Source organism: Eucyclogobius newberryi, unplaced genomic scaffold (assembly GCF_026437365.1).
Source record: "Eucyclogobius newberryi isolate DKJ021-1_F unplaced genomic scaffold, fEucNew1.0.hap1 SCAF_2, whole genome shotgun sequence".
In the NCBI taxonomy this organism is placed as follows: Eukaryota; Metazoa; Chordata; class Actinopteri; order Gobiiformes; family Gobiidae; genus Eucyclogobius; species Eucyclogobius newberryi.
The window spans coordinates 28,988,206-29,010,664 of record NW_027315834.1 but is presented as its reverse complement, the minus strand read 5'-3'; the positions used below and the strand labels follow the sequence as shown (position 1 = coordinate 29,010,664).

The following is a 22,459-nucleotide window of genomic DNA, read 5'->3' as shown; positions in this document are numbered from 1 at the left end:
CCACATGACCCTGACCTGTGGAGTGCCCCAAGGGTCAGTCCTGGGTCCCCTTCTGTTCAACCTCTACATGCTGCCGTTGGGTCAGTTGATACGCAGTGAAAATGTGTCCTATCACAATTATGCAGACGACACTCAAATCTATGTTTCACTATCGGCAGGTGACTATGGACCAGTAGATTCACTCTGTCACTGCATCCAACAGATCAGTTTGTGGATGCAAAACAACTTTCTCCAGCTGAACTCAGACAAGACTGAAATAATCGTTTTTGGCCCACAGAAACAAAGAGAAAGTGTTAGCGGTCACCTCCAGAGTCTCGCTCTAAAACCTACAAACCAAATTAGAAATCTGGGGGTAATAATGGACTCAGACTTGATCTTTAATAGCCATGTCAAATCAATAACATCAGCAGCTTTTTACCATCTAAAAAACATTGCCAAAATCAAAAATATACTGTCAAAACCAGATTTAGAGAGACTTATCCACGCGTTTGTCTCCAGTAGATTAGGCTACTGTAACGGCCTGCTCACGGGTCTCTCCAAACAAGCTGTAAAACAGCTGCAGTACATCCAGAACGCTGCTGCTCGGGTCCTGACTAGAACCAGGAAGTATGAGCACATTAGTCCTGTTCTCAGGTCTCTGCACTGGCTCCTGTGGCTCAGAGAATAGACTTTAAAGCAGCTCTGCTTGTGTACAAGTCTCTCCATGGCCTAGCACAAAAGTACATCTTGGACATGTTAGTGCCATATGAACCATCTCGGACTCTGAGGACCTCAGGGACCGGCCTCCTGCTGGTGCCAGAGTTAGGACTAAACATGGGCCGGCCTCCTGCTGGTGCCAGAGTCAGGACTAAACATGGACCGGCCTCCTGCTGGTGCCAGAGTTAGGACTAAACATGGGGAATCTGCGTTTCAGTTTTATGCAGCTAAAATCTGGAACAGTCTTCCTGAAGATGTGAGACAGGCTTCTACTCTGACAATGTTCAAATCTAAGCTAAAAACAGTTTTGTTTAGCTGCGCATATGACTGAAAGGATTTTTTCTTTGCACTCTTCTCTTTTGTTTGTGATTTTATTAGTTTAGAAAATCAGTTGGATTGATCATTTTTAATTTAGTTAATTTTATTGTATTTCTGTAATTTCTTTGTGATTTGAATGCATTTTTCCTGCTGTGTGAAGCACTTTGAATTGCCTTGTGTATGAAATGTGCTCTACAAATAAACTTGCCTTGCCTTGAACAAATTAACCTTGATTTAAGTTTGACAAGATTTATACGACCTTGATTGTTAGTTTCTTTTGGTCTATTGGCATTTTTTGAAATAACGGCACTCCACTTAAATAAGAAACATAAACCGTGTTCCGTTATTAAGCATTGTATTAGAACAAAAAACATTAAGGCCACCAGTCAGATTCATCAAGTTACACAAACAAATGTACCGTAAAACACCTATAAATGTCATTTTACTGTCGATGCTGTGTTATTTTGAGCTTCCGGGTGTCATGACTCAGTCGCACGGCCTGTGTGAGCAAAGAACAAATCTACTCAACCAAAACTAACCCTATATTTTGCTTCACTTTGTAACTTGTCAAACTCGTAAACTTTGCCACTTTTCGCAATAAGGTGACACGCAGCGTTTTCCCGTGCGAGCAGCCATTTTGGTTTGTTTTAAAGCGGAACATGCTTCAATCTATAAGCTTGGAGTGTGCAGGATCAAAGATGTATTTTTGAATTGTTTTATTGTAAATCTTTGCTGTAAAAATAATTCTATAGGGATTTATGAAGCAGCAATATCTGTTAAATAATCTGAAAGCACAATTCATAATTTCAATCAAATCCATTGTAATCTATTTAACTGTAGATAAAAGGAACAGTTCATTCACATATTTATTTATGTGTTTGTTTGTTTTGTTTTTAATAGAGTCAATGCTAAGGATGTCACAATATCATATTTTAGTGTTTCAAATATTGTAAACTCTTTCATTTTCTTTCATTTCCAGTGTCTGACATGTTACTGCTCCTCAGGTTTGTGACCGGCTTTATGAAATATGCACGAAAAACAAAGTAAACGTGACAAAAACAGCCAGATTGAAAAAGCTTTTCACATTGTAGGCCTGTTTTTTGGACGATAGATGGAACTAAAAAGAGCTCATTTTGGTTCTAAAATTGTCACGATTATTATTTTGTTGTTCTTACGATTATATTGCGACCTGACAAATCACAATTATCGATTAAGCTAACGATCGCACAACAATCACACGAAATAATGCACGAAAGAGCTGCATCAACACATATACTGTACATCACTTGTACTTACCGTATTTTCTGCACTATAAGGCGCACTGGATTATAAGGCGCATTACAGTTTTTTACGATTGAATAAACACAATTTTGATGGTTTTGTAAAACAAAACCCTACACACAATTAGCACAACCACAAACCCAATTATCAAAACCCCTTAGCTCCTTTGCAAAATGAACCACTCTTGGTAAAAACTCTACACTAATTGATCAAAACCATATTTTTTTACCATATGAAACACACACGTTGCATATGACTTAACTATGTTTGCACAAGTTACACACCAGTTACACACTGCTGTGCAAAACCTTAAACACTTTTGGCTAATTCTGCTTCTAAGTGCATAGAGTCGTATGGGTGAGGTACACAGTGAATTTGCAAAACATCGCTCGGATTTGCACAACTGGAAACACAATATCTGTTCACACTTTGTGCACAACGATACACACAGTGAACACTGCACACACTTGTATGTGTTACTGTGGACACCACACAGGACACAAGACTAATGCTGTTTTCCACATACTCAAGCCAACATGGCAAAAAAGAAAATATTTCCCAGTTTTCATGAACATAACATTTTATCCAGTACAAAAAAGAACCCTCCCCCAAACTCCTCCCCCTCCTCCTCCTGCTTGAAGTCTTCCTCTTCCTTGACCTCCACCTCGACCTCCACCTCAGGCACGGCCTCTGCCTCCTTCTCCTCCTCCTCTTCCTCCTTCTCCTCCTCCTCTTCCTCCTCCTCCTCCTCTTCCTCCTTCTCATCCTCACTCTTCCTCTTCCTTCCATTTTGGTTCAGTTTGGTGAACTCACTTGCTGTATTTTTACAGTGCTTAAACCTGATCGCTGTGTCTATAATTAAGCGATCTTGTGTTTGGTCACCTACTGACAGTGTTCAATGGATTGGCACATGGGTGTGGTCATTTGGCACATGGGTGCGGTCATTTGACAGTCAAATGCTTTAGAATTGCAAAGAAGTGACATCTTGATAAACTTCTGTGTCTAAATACATACAAGTGTGTTCAGTGTTGTAAATCACTGTGTGTATTGTTTTGCACAAAGTGTGAACTGACTTATTGTGTTTACAGTGGTGCAGATCTGAGGCCGAGTTTTGCTCCTTCAATGTAAGGTTTTGATAATTGGGCTAAACTTTAGATTTTAGTGTTTATGCAATTGTAAAAAACTGTAAGCAAAACAAAACATGTACCACACAAAATCGATTCGTGGTCAGAAAGCACAACCAGAATTCATCCATATATAAAGCGCACTCGATTACTGTTGTTTTTTGAGAAAATGAAAGGCTTATAGTGAGGAAAATACGATAAATAAGAAGCGTCCTGATCAGCGGATACTTTTAAAGCTTGCTTTTAGTGGCGGGAAAAAGACAGAGGGAAAAAAATACATTCAGACTTAATTTGGAAATGGACAAATTTGACAGATTTTGGACTAAATGCGACTCTTATTTTAAATTAAATGTGCCGTGATTTTGTTTGTGTTCATGTCTGGCTGATGACTGCTCGTGTGTTCATTTAATTGACTCTCTCTGGTCGTTTTGCTTATTAAAACTGGAAAAAAATCCTGCTCAAAAAGCTTCAAACTTAAACCAACACTGTGATCGTAGCTTTATAATAACCATTTGTCCCATGGCATACATTTACAGAAGTGTCATATTAATCTTATCTCCAGAAATGACCGTGTGTGGTTTGCGTTATTCGACCCGGGGTTTGATTACTTGAAACGTTGCCTAGAAACGGTGTAGGATTACAGGCGATAATCCCGAGAGAAAGAGAGAGCGCAGGGATGACAGGTTTTACCCAGGGCCATAAAACAGGTTTTCATTCAAGGCGCAGTGTTTAAGACTTTTGAAACCAGTAGCTACAGGTGCATGTGTCAGTGAAAACATAACTGAGATGGTAAATCAAAATGTGGAAGACATATGGTAAACATAAACAGGGGGAAGGTTTGGGAGCGTGTTTCCTGTTTTATTGTGAAAATGATTGAATTCAGAGAGTAGAAAGTGCATCACAGTGCAATCTTTGTTTTTCTGTTTTTTATTATATGTATTTTTATTTTATTTTATTAGAACAACAAAGCTAAGCAACAACATAACAACAACAGAAGAAACAGAAGGGAAAAAAACACGGGGAAAAACACAGACATCCAACCGTTTTTTCCGGACTATAAGTCGAAGTATGAGTATAAGTCGCACCGGCCAAAAAATGCATAATGAAGAAGAAAAAACATATATAAGTTGCACTGGAGTATGAAATGCGGTTGCAAGTGTGAAAATATAATATCACATATAAGTCGCTCCGCAGTATAAGTATAAGTATATAAGTATAAGTCGCACCCCGGCCAAAACTATAAAAAAGGTGCGACTTAAAGTCCATTGTCTAACAAGCTGGTCCCAGGCGTGTAAAATCTCTCTAAAAAAAAAAAAATGTGAAAGGGCACAAAAAAATCCATGATAAAAAATCTCATCTGTAGCATCACGGTCCTGTTCTTACCAAATATAAAATACTACATTTTAAATCAAATCTCAAATTCATAGTTCAAGTTCTTCTTCTTCTTTCTCTTCTTTTTCTTATTCTTTTTCTTCTTACTTTTCTTTTTCTTCTTCTTACTCTTCTTTTTCATTTTCTTGTTACTCTTCTTTTTCTTCTTCTTACTCGTCTTCTAACTCTTCTTCTTCTTCTTACTCTTCTTAATTTTCTTGTTACTCTTCTTCTTTTTTTTCTTCTTCTTCATACTCTTCTTCTTCCTCTCTCTTCATACTCTTCTTCTTCCTGTAGTTGTACGTCTTGTGTTTGTTGCGCTCACTTCCGAGTCGAGCGGTCGGAGCTCCAGAGAATAGTGCAGTGTCCAGAAATCACTCTCCTCTAGAGCCACAACCCTCTGGAACAGCTTCTGGAGCAGCCTCTGGAGCAGCCTCTGGAGCAGCCTCTGGAGCAGCCTCTGGAGCAGCCTCTAGAACAGCCTCTGGAGCAGCCTCTGGAGCAGCCTCTGGAGCAGCCTCTGGAACAGCCTCTGGAGCAGCCTCTGGAACAGCCTCTGGAACAGCCTCTGGAGCAGCCTCTGGAACAGCCTCTGGAGCAGCCTCTGGAACAGCCTCTGGAGCAGCCTCTGGAACAGCCTCTGGAACAGCCTCTGGAGCAGCCTCTGGAGCAGCCTCTGGAACAGCCTCTGGAGCAGCCTCTGGAGCAGCCTCTGGAGCAGCCTCTGGAGCAGCCTCTGGAACAGCCTCTGGAGCAGCCTCTGGAACAGCCTCTGGAACAGCCTCTGGAACAGCCTCTGGAGCAGCCTCTGGAGCAGCCTCTGGAACAGCCTCTGGAGCAGCCTCTGGAACAGCCTCTGGAGCAGCCTCTGGAACAGCCTCTGGAGCAGCCTCTGGAACAGCCTCTGGAGCAGCCTCTGGAGCAGCCTCTGGAACAGCCTCTGGAGCAGCCTCTGGAACAGCCTCTGGAGCAGCCTCTGGAACAGCCTCTGGAACGGCCTCTGGAGCAGCCTCTGGAACAGCCTCTGGAGCAGCCTCTGGAACAGCCTCTGGAACAGCCTCTGGAGCAGCCTCTGGAACAGCCTCTGGAGCAGCCTCTGGAACAGCCTCTGGAACACACACAACTGAGATGGAGCCGTTCACACGCCCGACGACACAACGGCTTCTAACTACACACACATGTACACATCGTAAATATGTAAATACTGTACGGACGCGTGTGTGATATTGGATCAGGACTGGTTTTATTAATTGAAATGTATATCGTATAACGCCATTTTTGACTGTCCCTGATAAATAGACTAATATAGACTAATAAACTAAACTTAAAAAAACAGAAAAGTAACACACATTAAGAATTAGACTTTTTAATGAATCTTTTTCCTCATAAAAACAATAGTTCCAGTTCAGATATTCAAACCACTTTCAAAATAGTCGAGCAGTTTCTTTTTCTCCACAAACCAACATTGTGACTAAATTGGTTTGAGACGTTTCACCTCGCTCAGAAAACATTCAAAACTGTCCAACAATCCTTTGGGCACGTACATTTTTTACAATACTCATTGTCTGGCGTTTTGCTTTTCAAATCATTTCCATGACGACCTGTTTTTACAGCTACAAAAAGGTATACAAAGTTATTTTTTTTCTGCAGATACTTTAGATATAAAAGAGCCTAATTTCTATATATTTTCAACACTTCAATGGTTATTATAACGATCTGCAAAGAGATATCTTGTGAAGAGCAAGTCCAAACATTAGCTTAACTCCTCCCACACTTTTGGCACGTTTATTTTCAGATGCAAAAAGGCCTTGAGTCATTTCCTCTTTAATTACAAATACAAATGTTTGACAACTTTAAACGTCAAAGCATATTTATCGTCTTTTTTTGCGTTCGATCGATTTGACGGCAACATATATACACAGAGTTCTTTTTTGCGCCATAAACCGACATAATACAGTCGCCAAACGGACCCATCGAATCCAACATTTCACACCAGAACTATGACATCACGCGTCGTTTTTATCAATCTTAAATACTCGGCACATCCGGCCTTCAAATCATAAACTTATGGCACGTCATTTCAAAACAAAACTCCTGTACATCACTTGCGATAGTTTGATCAAATTGTACATTGTTTTTTAAAAAATTATAAAATATTTTCATACATTTTTTACATATTCATTCAAGGTTAAAAACATTTCCCCGTCTTCTAAAACTATATACAGATGCATTCTTTACTTCTCGTTATCAGAGGGGCAAAAACAAAGAAAGAAAAAAAGTTAATTCAGCATTAACTCAAAACGCAATGTAAACCCTTTTTTTTTAGCGTTTTTAGGGGATTTATGGAAACATTTCCAGCAGCATAGAGATAAAGAGACAATATGAACAAAATAAAACAACATTTAATCATTATTTTTGTGGTATTATTATAATATTAGGTAGTGTTCAACATTCTATGGGTCTCGTAGTTGAAATGAAATGACTTTTTGGACGCTGTACCGCCACATTAAAAGACCTGTGGATTATTATTTGCTATATGATTATAGTTAATGTAAAGGTTTAAGTAGCTTGTTCCCTACATCTGGCATTTTGATATGAGATTCCAGTTAAACAACCGCAACCAATTCAGACGAAGACAAGATTCACAGCGCCGGGCCCGAGAGTCAAGTGAAGACGTTCGAAAATCCCGCTGTACTTCGCGGCGTTAAGTACATCGCTGTTGGCGACAGGGGACACCACGATGACAGGTATGCGCTCGTAAACGGACAAACACGCGCGGGTCGCCATGTCAAGGTTAGTTTACTCTCAATGCTTAAGCTCGGGCTGATTTTTAACCGTGTCGCAGCCGCGCCGAGACCAGAACAGCAGCAGCAGAACGTTTTCCAGTTTTCAAGTTTGTGAGGTAGCCGAACAGCCCGACACCCATACGTGCCTTCTCCCCGCACAAAACATGAAGCACAAATACATGTCTGAAACCATTATTTTACTGCGCAAGACCTGCAATAACAATTTAAGATGAGAGACATAAGTTTGCAGCATGAAACTCCAATGTGGCTGCTGAAAATTGAAAATAAATATGCTGAAAATTAAACTATGGTCAGGGCGTCTTCAGTAGCATAAATCAAGCCCCGAATGATGATAAACCTCATTTTAAAACTGGTTTATGGAAGTGGATCAGTCTCCAATAAGATCGGTAGAGTTAAAGCATTTTTGTTCCGCTTTAAACGTTTTATATGTCGTCCAGTTTTAATTCTAATCTAGTCCAGGTTAAATCTTAACATTTGGATAATTTTAGTTCATGATACTTTACAGTAAACGACTCAAATGATGATTGTAGTGGGACCTACTTTGAACTATAGATTAAGAATGACTGAAATTGCGTATAATACTGTTGAGTTTCTATTACTTTTGATATTTATTGTGTTTTAATTTGCGAGTAAGACACAAAACATGAACACATTCTTGGGTCAGTACCCTCTTTGAGTCATCTCCGCTTGAGCCAAACATTTCAAAAGTCAAACATAACATTCACGCGCGTTTTCTGTAAGGCATTCCTTCAAGTTTGTCTCGAAAACAGCAGATAATTCATCCCCGAAACATCCGCTCGACAGTGTCCAGCAAAAGCAAAACGTGTGAGAAGAGGAAGCAGCAGCAGCGAAACCGCCCGCATTCTTGTACAAAGTGAGGGAGAATGACTTTGGTCTGTCCAGAAAAATAATCTACAACTTTACAAGCGTCTCGTCGGAGTCTTTGCTTCATGCAGGTGGCTGTACAGATGGAGGTTTGCGCACGATCCATTGACCCTCTCCTCCCCCTCATCGCTTCAGTCCTATCTGCGCGAGGAGGCCAGGACGCCCCCCGAGGAGGCGGTGGTGGTGGCGCTGAAGTGGGGGTAGTTGTCGTTGGCCTGGGGGCTGGGCAGGATGGAGTTCCCGTTGGTGGAGGAACAGTTGAGCTGCAGCCGGCGCAGGTACTCAGCGTGCACCGGCTTGTGGTTCTGCAGCACTTTGATGGCCTCGTCCACGGTGAACCACTCCCGCTTACGGCCTGCAGGGGGAGACAGAGGACACCCGATGAGCTTGCGAGACCTCAGGGTCATTCATGAATATGCAATAACCAAGGCAGAGTGAATAAATATGGACATGCTTTTAACCTCAAATGTGTTTTTCTCTCTCAATTGCAATTCCGTGTGTTTATTCCAAGTCGTAGAAAATATTTAGCTGGAAAATTAAATGCTTAAACCAGCAGAATTTTAAACCATTAACATGGACTAAACCAAGACAACAACAGTTAAACTATATCATTTGTATTCCATGTATTATATTAAATGTGTGTTTTGTGCGAGCTGCCAGGGCAAGCAAATACCTCCATTTTAAGATCAATAAAATTCACCCTTATCTTTATGTGGGTTAATGCACTCGCGCAACAAACACATTTTGCTGAACGTTATTACAATGACAGAACAAGACATTCTACTCCATTTTAACCATCTTAACTACAACAAAAACAAGCGTAAAACCGAGGAGAACCCTGTAACTGATCCCTGTAACCCACTGAAACCAGGACTGAAATTAGACCGAGCAAAGTCTAAACTAGGTCTAAATGTGGCCTAGTCCCATGTGTGGGGGGGGCAAAATACTAAACTAGTATTCCTTACAGACAACTGACGGGACCACCACAAGAAGCCAGGATGCATACCGGGACCCCAGCGATGGAACAAGTGGCCGTTTAAGAGTGGTTATAGAGACATTTACAAGATATAGTGCCGTGTGCGTAAACAAATAATACAGGAATCCCACTCTAATAAAAGAGGGGGCTCTAGATGAATTTGCCTGGATACTGGAGTCTCGCCCTGACAGCTTTAATAAACGGCTGCTCTGGAGTGGGGAGACTGCGGCTGCGAGATCGCTGGCCCAGATTTATGTTGGCCTGTTCTCACTGCATAGCGCTCCGTCTGTACACTCTGTATGTGCACAGCCTCTTACAGGAATAGAAAGATGTGTGATTTTGCTGAAAAAGGTGACCCAAAAGCAACAATGCAAAGAGACGGCGGCGTACCTATGTTGACGCTGTCCTCCCAGGCCTCTAGCGTCTCCGTGACGGTCAACACGTACACGTACGTCCGGTGTTTGCGATCCTGGTTTTGCTGCGGGTAAAGCGGAGTTTGAATGAAGTTTTGCGACGATAACGAGGACGTTTTAATAATGATATGTTCATATGTGCAAAATGTTGGCTCACCTCAAATACACCGAGCAAACGCCCCAGTTTTCCCCTTACTCCAGCCTGAAACAGACAAATATTCAGATTTATTTAATTAAATGTTTGTTAAAAAGTAAAAAATAAACAAGATTTGAAATGGCTTCGACTTATTGTGCAATATATGAGATGAAACAAGAAATTTTGGATGTATATATTTGAGCTGTAGAACGTTGACTAAGTAACATTTATAGATAGTAACTAAGTATTCAAGTGTCAAATCATATACATCACTCCACTGTTGCAACCTCTGACAACAGAAGGAGGCCAAAATCAAATAAAACTAAATACTAAACAGTCTGATGCAGATTTGTCTAGTGACTCCCATAATGTAAGCTACTTCTGCCCATAGACTGACCACAGAGGTTACTCCTACTGCCCACGGAGGCAGAACTCATACAGGTAATCTGGGTCAAGTGTCTTGCCCAGGGACAAGACAACACCAATGCATTGCTAGTTCGTCGATCGTAAAACTGACATCTTGTCATGGTTAAAGTGCTAACATCTCGACTGTCCTAGTCCCATTCGATACTATTGCATAATACTTAAGTCGCGAACATCTTGGCGTGAATCCCCGGCACATGTTTTTGACCCCCGGCAACTCAAACGCTCTCCCAGAGTTTCGTTACGGTCAAGACGTATGACATTTGTGCTATCACTTTCCATGTCGCCTCAGCATACTTCACAGGTGTCAGTCGCCCTGATGTGGAGCCAAGTTTAGCCCCTATGACGTGCCCCCGGGACCCTGTGTCCCGGGGCAGAGGGGGGGGCGTGAATACCAGCGCCATGCCCTCTCCTCTCCGGTCACTCCAGCCCCTGCTCAAAGTGGCCGTGCGCCCTTTAAACGTCTCACCTCGCGGGGCGCATGTTTCAAGTGGGGCGAGAAGCATGCGGCTAACCACCCCGAGTACCTGATTAGCATCTAAATGTCCTGGTCCTGGTCCTCTACCTTTCCAGGGGTTCAGTATACCATTATAGATACCAGGAAGATTGAATCTGAGCCCTCCATTTCTGTTTAAAGAAGGTCTTTCTTTTTTTTAACAAAAATAGCTTCCTTGACTCCTCTTTCAAACCATCTTTTCTCCCTGCTTAAAACCTTCACCTCACCGTCTTCAAACGAGTGATTAGAGGCTTCAAGATGGAGATGCACGGCACTCTGTGGTCCTGAACTTGTATTTCTTCTGTGCTGATAAAGCCTCTTGTGTAGAGGCCGTTTTGTCTCACCTATGTACCGTTCTTTACAGCTTTCTTCACTGCATTGGATCGAATAAACTACATTGCTCTGTTTTTGAGTCGGCAACTTGACCTTAGGATGAACCAGTTTTTGTCTTAAAGTGTTACCTGGTTTAAAATAAACAGGGACTTCGTGTTCTCTGCAGTTTTTCCGACAGGCCAGACACATAAGGGATAGAAACACCCTTCCTTCTCTGTTCAGTTTCACTTTTGTCCTGCTTCTTGGTTCTCTTCACTCTGTTGAGAGCCCAAGCGGGGTAACCACAGGCTGAGAGGGCATTTCGGACATGTTTTTCCTCTTTCATATTGGTAGTATGACAATAACAAATGTACTAAAAAAGCAGTAAATTAAATGGTTCAAGTATCGAACGATAAAATGAATATAATAACTATATAATTAACCACAAGAGTGCAGCTATATGACAAGTTTCTCTTTTCTTTTTAATCTTCTTTTTAATCCGCCATTTTGGCAGCCTTTTATACTCAAGATACATTTTTGCATATCTGCAAAACTCAATAATATCAATTTGATACATGTCCAACATACTGCAATAATGATAATATGGAAACTATAGCTTAAGATGCAAATTCTACTATTCAAAATAAAAAGACCAAGTTATCATTTAGTTTGATGAAAGAAATGAAATTAAGTCATTGAAGAACATGGAAAGCTTTGTGGAGGGACAGAAAGGACACCTCGCACTCTTAACACTATGTAAGCTCGTCTCGTAAGCGCTCCTATAACGATTTTAGTGGCACACGGTACTTAAAATAGCTCTAGTACATTCATACGCTGAAGCCCTCTGACCACAAGCATTTGGGACATGTTCATGTAATACAGCGAAAGGAAATAGTGTGCAATGTTGTCAATAACTGTTTGTGAAGAAGGAAATGTCACGCAAGTTTCCGTAGTTGTGTGTGTGTGTGTTTGGTGAAAGGGGAAAGCGGAGTACACAGAGGAAACCTATTGGAGGAAACAATGTGAGTTATTCATAATTAATGTAAAGTTTGTCACCTCCTCGAACACTTCTCGGACAGCAGCGCCGCACGGCTCTTCCTCCGGTTCCATTCCTCCCCCGGGGACGATCCACTGCTCCGGGTGTCGACTGCTGCTCACCAGTAACACCTGCGGGGCACAAGAAGATCGTCGTCAAGGTTATTTAGTAGTTAATCGCAGTGAAAATCTAAGTTTTAATGGTCACAATTAGCCAATTCTGAGGCTTAAAAGCTGGGGCACAGAATTTTTACGCCGCAAAAGTAGTTTAAGTCTGTCTAACTTGTCCCACGATCTCACAAAACCTTTGGCGTATTGTTAATAATCGCATGCATTGTCGGGTATCCCAGCTTTAACCTACAAGCTTTTTCTAAAATATATGACTGATCTCTTGTATTCGTTCATTTTTGTGTCTTCTCTCAAACGTTACCGCAGCGGATGTGTTCAAAATGTGCACAGGGAATTTAGATTTGAAACGAGCAGCGTGACTAATGTCATTATTCGTCATTTATTTGGCCTTAATCCGCAGGTTTTCAGCTGGTGTCCCCATCAATTCTCGTAATTAATCGTTTGTTTGTTTTTACGCCAGCTAATCTGGACGCGGCCAAACAAAGCTGGTGAATCTGACGGGACTCAAATTCCGTCTCTGCTTAGAAACCCGCGGGGCTTGAATTACCCCCATGTAGCAGTGCGCTCGGATCACATACTCCTGCGTACGCGCTTTTCTGGATGTGTCCAACAGGCCTCCAAAACAAACTGCAAGAACATCACCCGCTCGAAACGTTTTACGCAACCCAATCCTCATTAAGGCGACATGCTACACGTGTTTGAATCACGCCAGCAGCCGATACAACGGAACGAATTAAAACAAATGTGTGCGTGCAGTTTGATGACGTTTACAGACACGTTCAGGTTTAGCGCATCAACAAAAACCTTTGTAACGACGCTGTGGAAGTGTAGAGGAAATTAGACCTTGTGGTATTTCCTGGTTCCTGATTCTGGTAACAACTTTACCAGAATAATATTTTGATACTATTGAATAATGCTCAATACTGCACAATTATACTGACACAATGACACACACATAGAAGATCAGATCGTTCTAAAAACTATTCAGGAAAGATCCAGCTTCAATAGGAATAAGGTACATTTTATTGTTCCCGTAAAAGCAAATTGGCCCTCTGCATTTGACCCATCCCTCATTGCCACCGTCAGATCTTGAGCTCAGCTTGTTCAGGACCTTTGCTGGAGGATTTATAATGATGTGCATGTTTAAGGTTGATGGGGGAAACCGGAGTGCGCAGAAGAAACCTAAAACACTAAACAAAGTAACGGTAAACTCAACACAGAAAAGCACAGGCGGCTCGGGACTCAACCTTTGAACCTTCTTGCTGTGAGGTGCAATTTGATCATTTTTATGCTTTATTTATTTTAGTATCAATACTGGTTTTAGTATAATTTAGTCTGGTATCGGTATGTTAACAAAATATGCCGGTATTGATAAGGTTGACATGATTGACAAGGCAGAAGAAGCAAACAGAAATGCTCTAATGCCATTTTAGCTTGATATATTTTTCCGTTACGTCTCCCATGGCCCTCCAAACAGAAATCGTGTAGTTGAATAAAAAAGCCTTACGTCTAAATTACTTTGTCTATTTTGATTTTATGCTCAAAGCCAACTTCGTGTTAATCATTTCAAGCCAAAATGATATGAAGTGACAATGTAAACAAAGTGTGCGTGGCAAAGCAAAGTATGAAACGTCCAGCGCAGCAGATGGCAACAGTCACCTCTGTCTCTCCATCCCACACACATAATCTGTGTGCCGCTGTGGGCCACTCCTAATCTGGACTCATCTCTCACTTTGCCTCACTCTAACGGGACGTGTCCCACTGTGGGCTGCTCCTAATCTGGACTCATCTCTCACTTTGCCTCACTCTAACGGAACGTGTCCCGCTCTCACTTTGCCTCACTCTAACGGGACGTGTCCCACTGTGGGCTGCTCCTAATCTGGACTCATCTCTCACTTTGCCTCACTCTAACGGAACGTGTCCCGCTCTCACTTTGCCTCACTCTAACGGGACGTGTCCCACTGTGGGCCGCTCCTAATCTGGACTCATCTCTCACTTTGCCTCACTCTAACGGGACACTGAAAAATGATATAACAACCTATATACAATCAAAAAGAAAAACTGTTTAAATCTGCGATAGGATAAAAAAAATAAAAATAGGCTATAAGACAAAAGATACAAATAAAAATAGGCTCACCATGTACACAAATGTAGATAAATGATTAAGAATATGCAGCATCTGGTTCACACTGGGATAATAAATTAATGTACACCTTTAATACCATTTCTTATATTATTTATTTGTAATTTGAGGTGTAAATCCAGCTCAAATTCATAAGGAGTGATTAGACTAGCACGAGCGCAACCTTTTAGACTTTCCTCTCCCTCTCATGCCAGACTAAGCCCCTGTTGGTTAGGATCAACACAGAGGGCGGCTGCAGATGCTACGAGTACTTTAGCCTGAGGCCATGTGACTATGATACTGCTCATGTAGCCGCGGGGGCGTGGCATTTTCAAGAGATGACGGAAACATTATAGGGTCAAATGCAACTTACAGAAAACGCATACATTTACAAGTGTGAAGAAATATTTAAAAAGTACTTAGCTCGTCAATTAAGTGCCATTGAATTCCATTTGAGGAAATTAAAGCCCCGCCCTGTACACATAAACGCAATTACGGTACATGTCTTTCGAGTTTAACTGGAAAGACATGTACTCTGACAGTGAAGGGACATGTTTCTTCGAAAAACTTGACTTTTCTGGAGATCTGCCACCTGCTCGTCTCCATGGAGATGGTCTAACTTTACCTCTAACATTCCAAAGAGCCGCTAAAATCCCGATCTGTCTCCATGGAGTTGAATGAATGAATGTTCTGAAGTTTGTTTTGAACCCTCCATCACCATGGGAGTGATGCTGGAGGCGAGCTGCTACCACAACGCCGCTTTAATCGCTGCAAAGGGCACACAGAATTAAAAGATGCACTGTATATGTAAGAGAGAGTCCACTGCTTGGATAATATTGTTTAGCCTGGATTATTATACGTAACCATCTCCATGGAGACTAGCAGGCGATGCCACCAGGCCAAATTGGCAGCACTGCTCACAGAATGTTTTCAAAGGTATTCTTTACCCATGAACAAATCCAAACTATCTACATTTAATGCTATACTGTGAAACATTCTAGAGAAACAATAATATCTTCATGGAAACAAGCCATAGCAGACCCCCGCATCAGAATGTTATAATGCACCTGAATACTGACTATATAGAAAGCACTTCAAAAGACAAATACATGGTCGTTTGTTTGTTTTTTGGTTCAGCTCATCCATTTACATCAGCCATTTTCATCATTAAAACATTTCAGTAGCCTACGTGCAGACTTAGTATAAATGTATTCTTACTGCTATATTACACTTTAGAGAAAATAACTTGGTTAGTGGTCTTTTGACTAGTGTCATCTCAGTTCTCTGTATCTCTGAACAGTTTATCCATCAGCTTTGTCACATTCTCAGAATTGACTCCTCTGTGGGAGATAATGCGTCATATTCATTTAATCTGCTACTCCGAGTACTGTGATACAGCTGGGTTTGAATAATATAAGATGTAAAATGTGAAGAGATTCTACTGACTTACAGGCTTTTGCCATTTACTAGAGCATTTATCACAGCCGGATGTAAACACAAAACCGGTCACTCAGTACAAAGTTCATTTCACTTCATTTGGATCATTACGTGTTTGACCCCAGATGAACTTCGCTCTTCCACTTATCTCATCTCTTCTCTAACTATAGCAACAGTGTAGTAAGTCGGGTCCACTATAGAGCGGTCACGATACTAAAATGTCAAACTCGATTTCAAAACTAGAAAAATGATACTAATTTCTTTAATCACAATGATAATCAAAACACTTTGAGAAATGTATTTATGAAGTGTATTTTTTAAGACAGATAAGTTTCATTATATACACATTCCGATATTGATCCATACCATTCTAAAACGACTTATGTTATTTAGTCAATTATAAACATACAGTGGAAAAAAGGAACAAATGTTTTACACCAAATGGGTCACTCACACCAAAGAGAAACTGGACACGGACTCAATTTGGATCAAACCAAGTCTGAAAGGTAGATAAACCCAGGACAAGGCTAAAATATAAAGAAGATGGTGAAGAGAGGAAAAGCAAAACTTTTCACTTTTCACGTTCTCCTACAAAACACAATCTCTAAATTGAGTGGTCAGATGATGGCTAAACTTCTGGACTTGAAAAACAAACAAAACAAAGGGGAAACCGCCGAGGGCATAAACAGTTACCGAAATTGGACTGTTTTGCAATTCCGGCAGGGCCCCACTGTGGACGGGCCAGCGGTCGAATCGAAGGCCGTACGGTAAATCTCCTCGGGACGCTTCAACAATGCGGACAAATGTTTACTTCTCCCGGTGGCCACTCTGAAGCAAACAGAAGCGCAAAACCACCACGAGGAGCCTCTTGAGCTGTAGAAGAGCTGGCGTGGTCGCGATACCTAGCCGTAAAGACTTACGGTGAAACGGAGAGGCCGGGTCCGTATTTAGCAAAAGTCAAACGTGTGGGGCGACGGTCGAGACACGGGACGAAAACACCACGTAAACACCTCGTATTTCTGAAGGAGAAAGCTTTTTTTTAAATCCTCAGGCAGTAAAAACAACATAACTCTTGACCAACAGTTTGAACTAAGACACTCGGGGCCGTCCAATACTCCTAAATTATTGGACTATAGGAATTGAGTATAGTCATTAAGTATATACACCATATAATACTGTCTTTTATTAATCAAAAGGTATGTTTAATCACATTTTTAGTGAGACTACACAAATATCTCCAAAAATTAAAAAAACAAACATACAAGTTTCTGTTAATATTGCCTACGCCTAATACCAATGAATAAAAACAAACTAATAGAAAAGGACATGGGGGTATTTCATCGAAGTCGCCCAACAAGTCCAGGCTTTTCCTGAAATTCTGGGCTGAATCTAGCTCCATCTCCAGCTTAAGCCTCAAGTCGCTCTGTGATACTTCAGGCCTGAGGTTTAAACCGCTCGCTCCCGGTGAATCCGACTAACAGAGCGACAAAACCACTGAGAACGAGCTGAAAAGAGACATCGGTCGTGAAATTTTTAACGATCCGACAGAAGAAGAGGAGCCGCAGTGTTGTGATGTCCTCAGCAAAGCGCAAAAGGGTCTCCACGAGGTCTTTGTGTGTACGCAAAGTCTTGGGAGTCATGGAGACAGTTTATCGGTTTATCAGTTCTTCTTTGCTCAAATGCTAATCATCCTGGACACATTTCCAGAAGAATCCTGCCTAAAAGTGATGCCGAAAAACTTATCCATGCATTTGTAACGACTAGATTAGACTACTGTAACTCCCTGCTTGCAGCGTGTCCTAAAAGCTCCATAAAAAGCTTTCAACTGGTTCAAAATGCAGCAGCAAGATTACTAACAGGAACAAAAAGAAGAGAGCACATTACGCCAGTGCTGAAGTCTCTTCACTGGCTCCCCGTCGAGTCTAGAATCAAATTCAAAATTCTACTCTTGACCTACAAAGCCATAAATGACATGGCCCCATCCTACCTCAAAGATGCTATAGAACCATATCATCCAAACAGAGCTCTTCGCTCTCAGAATGCTGGCCTTCTGGTGGTGCCAAGAGTCTCTAAAAGTACTGTAGGAGGTAGAGCGTTTAGCTACCAAGCTCCTGTGTTATGGAATCAGCTCCCGACCCATGTTAAATATGCTGACACAGTCTCTTCATTTAAGTCCAGGCTTAAAACGTTCCTCTTCGAAATCGCTTATGGTCAGAGTAGTTAGGAACAGAAAGATAAACCCACAGCTTCAGCTACGCTGCCCTAGGAGTAACTATGCTGGGGGAAGTATGACAGCTTGAGCACTATCCTCTTCTTCTTCTGACTACTTATGCTATCAAACAATATTTATTTTTTGATTCCACTTGCAAACTGTTCACCGCCTTCTTTTCTTTCTCTCACTCCTGAGGACCTGTGGACCCAGATGCCCCTCCCCTGGTGAAGTGGTCCCTGCCCTGTGTGGACGGTCCCTCATCTGCCTGAAGAGTGGGTCCAGTTCGCCTCAGTCGGTCCCTCATCTGCCTGAAGAGTGGGTCCAGCTCGCCTCCGACGGTCCTTCATCTGCCTGAAGAGTGGGTCCAGCTCGCCTCCGACGGTCCCTCTTCTGCCTGAAGAGTGGGTCCAGCTCGACTCAGACGGTCCCTCTTCTGCCTGAAGAGTGGGTCCAGCTCGCCTCAGACGGTCCCTCTTCTGCCTGAAGAGTGGGTCCAGCTCGACTCAGACGGTCCCTCTTCTGCCTGAAGAGTGGGTCCAGCTCGACTCAGACGGTCCCTCTTCTGCCTGAAGAATGGGTCCAGCTCCAGTCTCCTCGTGTCCGTCTGTCCGTCTGTGAGAGTCGGATCTCTCCTTCACTGGAACTCCTCCAGGTTTCTACGCTTTTTTCCCAAAGAGGTTTTTTTGTAGTTTTTCCTGGCCGAGAAGGAGAGTCTAAGGACAGAGGACCCTGGGACATCGTCCCTCGCCACCACAGACATTGTTGATTCATTTCTCCCTGTGGCCCTCAGAGGCAACTGTTGTTGTGATTTTGGGCCTTACAAAAATAAATTGATTTGATTTGATTTAAAAGTGCACCGAGTGAACCGCATCTCGATTTTGAATTATTTACCGTTGCGTGTCCAAAACAAATGCGTGAGTGAAGAGATCTATTTACAACAACTCTCTCCCTTATATCCCTCCGGGCACAGGCAGTTGTACCGGGATTAGTGCAGGTACAAGAGGACACATGGGGGACGTGATGTTTACAGGACCATTTTGAAGACAGTATGAAAAAGTACAAGGGTTTTTCCAAAAAGTAGTGATGATACAATTCAAGTTAACTTTAAAGTGATAATTCCGAACTGCCTTTTCTACTTTAAGAATGCATAAACTCAATAAATCAATTTGTTGGCCACGTCCCAAAACCTTACAGGCTGGTTCTTAGCAGAATAACAGCAGTGATTCAGGTGGAACATTTTCCTCCACTTAGTCAGAAGATTCACTGAGAAATAGTTCAACGCTAGTAGTGACTTGCCAATCAAACGTAGAGCAGACAACAGTAGTTGTAGTAGGAGTAGATTCAACTATAGACAATAAACAAACATTTGCCGGGGTTAAAATGCGTTTCAAACATGGCAACTGCACATCACTCAATTCTTGCGTTAAACTTGTTTAACTATGACTACAAAGCATGTTGGTGCAGTATTGTTGAGGAAAAAAGATGCATTTCAGTTTTCAAATCAAGAAAACAATCTGTTTTTTTATATATAGCATTAGGTAATAACTTGAAATAAAAGACAAAAACTGAAGAAGATGCTGAGCTTTTTTTGTTTGTCTAAATGTTTCTTCGGTAATGTTCATCTCACTGCTTGTATGTTATTCTTTGTTACGTAATAAATAACATAATAATGAAAAAAAACAACATCAAGATAGAGGAAGATATTACTGGAACACAACAAGAAGTTCAAGAAATTGGGAAGATTTCCTAAAAGTAATAAATAGTCTTTTTGACAAGTTACAGATTAAGTGCGTAAACAACATTCATAAGCTCAGAACTTGGTCAAACAAGTAGTAATTTAGTTTTAACCACACAATTTAATTCAGCTCGACATCGTGGCTCTTTTAATTTAGAAGAAACATAAACATTTGTCTAGACAGTACCAAGAAGCCCATTTGTAAACTTTTGTTGACAATGTGGTACACAATGTTTGCTTCTACTTCTTTCAGTTCTTTGCCATTTATTTTATTCATCAAAAGCAGGTCCAAGTATACAAATATATTTAGCTCTCAACTCAGTGCATTATTTAACAGTTCTGTTCAGTCACCAGATTGAGCGTGACAGCGGAAGTGCGTTTCTGGGCAGCCAAAAAAAAAAAAGAAATGGCAAAGCTTTTAGGAGCCACTCAGCCTCTTTAATGATGTCCAGGCACAACATTGTCTAACCTTTTGGACATAATACAACACAGAACGTGAATGATACATGAAGTCCTAGAGGAGAGGTTTGGTTTAAACATGAATCTGGAGGTGAGATAATGGCCGGACATGAGGACAAACTAGCCCCAGTCAGTTTTGTTTCATTTGAAAAGGGTATAATGCTGCTCAGGCCCGGCATTGTTTGCTTTTTGTTGTTGTTTTGGCCTGTTTAAGCTTTATTGAACAGGACAGTGTGTGAAAAAGGGAATGAGAATGAATGAGTTTGTTATTAGTTAAAGTTATCGTGAGAAAAAAACAGCACTATTTAACAATTATTCACTATTACTGAGAACATGACCTAAACATTTTGTCCAGTTGACAGATTTTTATTATTTTTTTTTGCTATAACTAAACAACAGTGACATCTTTGTCCATGTCCAACTTTATGAAATAGAAATTTCAGAAAAAAACTATTAATTTTTATTTTTATGATTATTATTGTTACAAAACCAGCCAGATCTAAAACAGTTCACATTTAAGTGTATTTTTGGACAGTATTGACGTACAATTACTTAATTTTCCTCCTAAAATAGTCGTGATGATTATGTTTTAGTTAAATTATACTGTGAGCTGAATAACCAAATCATCTTCACATGCCTAGTTTGATTTTGCATGTATTTGATTACGTGTAGGCTACATTAATATTACAGTAGCAGACTTAATGGCGACAAAAAGACAAAGCTTCATCAAAACACAAACAAATAAGCTTGAACTGATTTAATTAATAAAAATGAAGAAAGAACACATCAAATATACAATGCTACTGCTCCTTGCGACCCTCAATTAGTTAATTTCTTACAGAGACAATGGTCCGTGTTGTACATTCTGTCACGATGCGTCATTCAAAAGAACTTACGTCAAAAACACAGTACATTTGTGCTTAGAATACGACTTAAAAGAAAACGTGCAACAGAGTGCCTCGCCCCCTTCTCGCTGTCAAAAAGAGGAAGATCCGAGGGGAAACGGGTCGACGTCGCCTTCAAAATAAGAGCGTCGCCAATACGCCGTCAATGTCTAGTGCGCGCGCATTTTACGCAGTCACTTTATATTGGAAATCCTCGTCCCCTCTGCTATTTGTTGACACTTGACAACAGCCTTTTTTTTGTCCCCCTTTTCCTCCACACGCGCCCCAAACTAGCCCAAACTGGTTAGCTCAAGGCGCATCGGCGGCACCACGACTCCACGTTCGCCCCCCGTTCAACACGAAAACACACACGATCCCCGACACCGCGGTACAGGTGAAACCCATTTTTACGCGCGCGGAGGATATACGCATCGACAATGCCCCCCCAAAATCAACCCCGCACTTCATTCACAATTTCCCGGTCCCGCGCGCGCCTGTGACGGGACGCGAACCGGGGAGACGGGAGGCCACGTTGATGTTGATTGATGCGGGTTTATTTATTTTTTTACCTCTTCCTCGCGTTCGTTTTTGAAGCACAGACACGCCGCTCTCTTCCTGAACCCCTCGCCGTCGTACGTCCTCGTCTGATTGGGTTTTAGCTTCATGGTGGACGTTGCAAAAATAAAAATAAAAATTATAATAATAAACCTCCGGGGGAAAAAAGAACCGGTAAGAACGGAGGAGGAGGAGGGAGTCTTTTCGGTCTCAACGTCGCCGCATAGTCGTCGTAAATGCGGCTCGCGCTCGCTGCATCCGAAGACAACCGGAGCAGACTCGGGGAAACCTCAAGGAAGGAAGGATAACCCGCGGGCGAGGGAGGAGGAGGGCTCCGCGCAGCTGCCCGTGCGTGCGTCTCCGGTGCGTTCTCCCGGTCCGAATGCGCGCCGCCGTCCGTCCGTACCGTCGCCGGTTCGGTGCGTTGTCCGGCTGGGCTGGTACAATGAGCGGACACACTGGAGGTTCAGATATGACGATCACTCCTCTCCGGCACCGGCGATCCGATTGGCTGGGATCGCTTCGGTGGGCGGGGCTTGTGCCGTGTCACGAGCGGTAACAATAAACAAACTCAACGTGTGATCTCTATTCAAGCTTTTCTGTGTTCTGTGGACGCGTTTGGACAGCAAGACAATCCACATTAAGATTGTAAA

General features: G+C 41.9%; 1 protein-coding gene across 1 annotated transcript; it reads right to left on the bottom strand.

Moving 5' to 3' along the window:
• Positions 1 to 6,140: 6,140 nt before the first annotated feature.
• Positions 6,141 to 22,228, bottom strand: nudt4b (nudix (nucleoside diphosphate linked moiety X)-type motif 4b). Its single transcript, XM_072454934.1, has 5 exons — positions 21,821 to 22,228; positions 12,295 to 12,405; positions 10,029 to 10,073; positions 9,849 to 9,936; positions 6,141 to 8,837 (listed from the first exon to the last, which is right to left on the bottom strand). Exons 1-5 carry the CDS (start codon positions 21,914 to 21,916, stop codon positions 8,620 to 8,622), a joined length of 558 nt encoding a protein of 185 aa, XP_072311035.1. The 5' UTR covers positions 21,917 to 22,228; the 3' UTR covers positions 6,141 to 8,619.
• Positions 22,229 to 22,459: the final 231 nt, after the last annotated feature.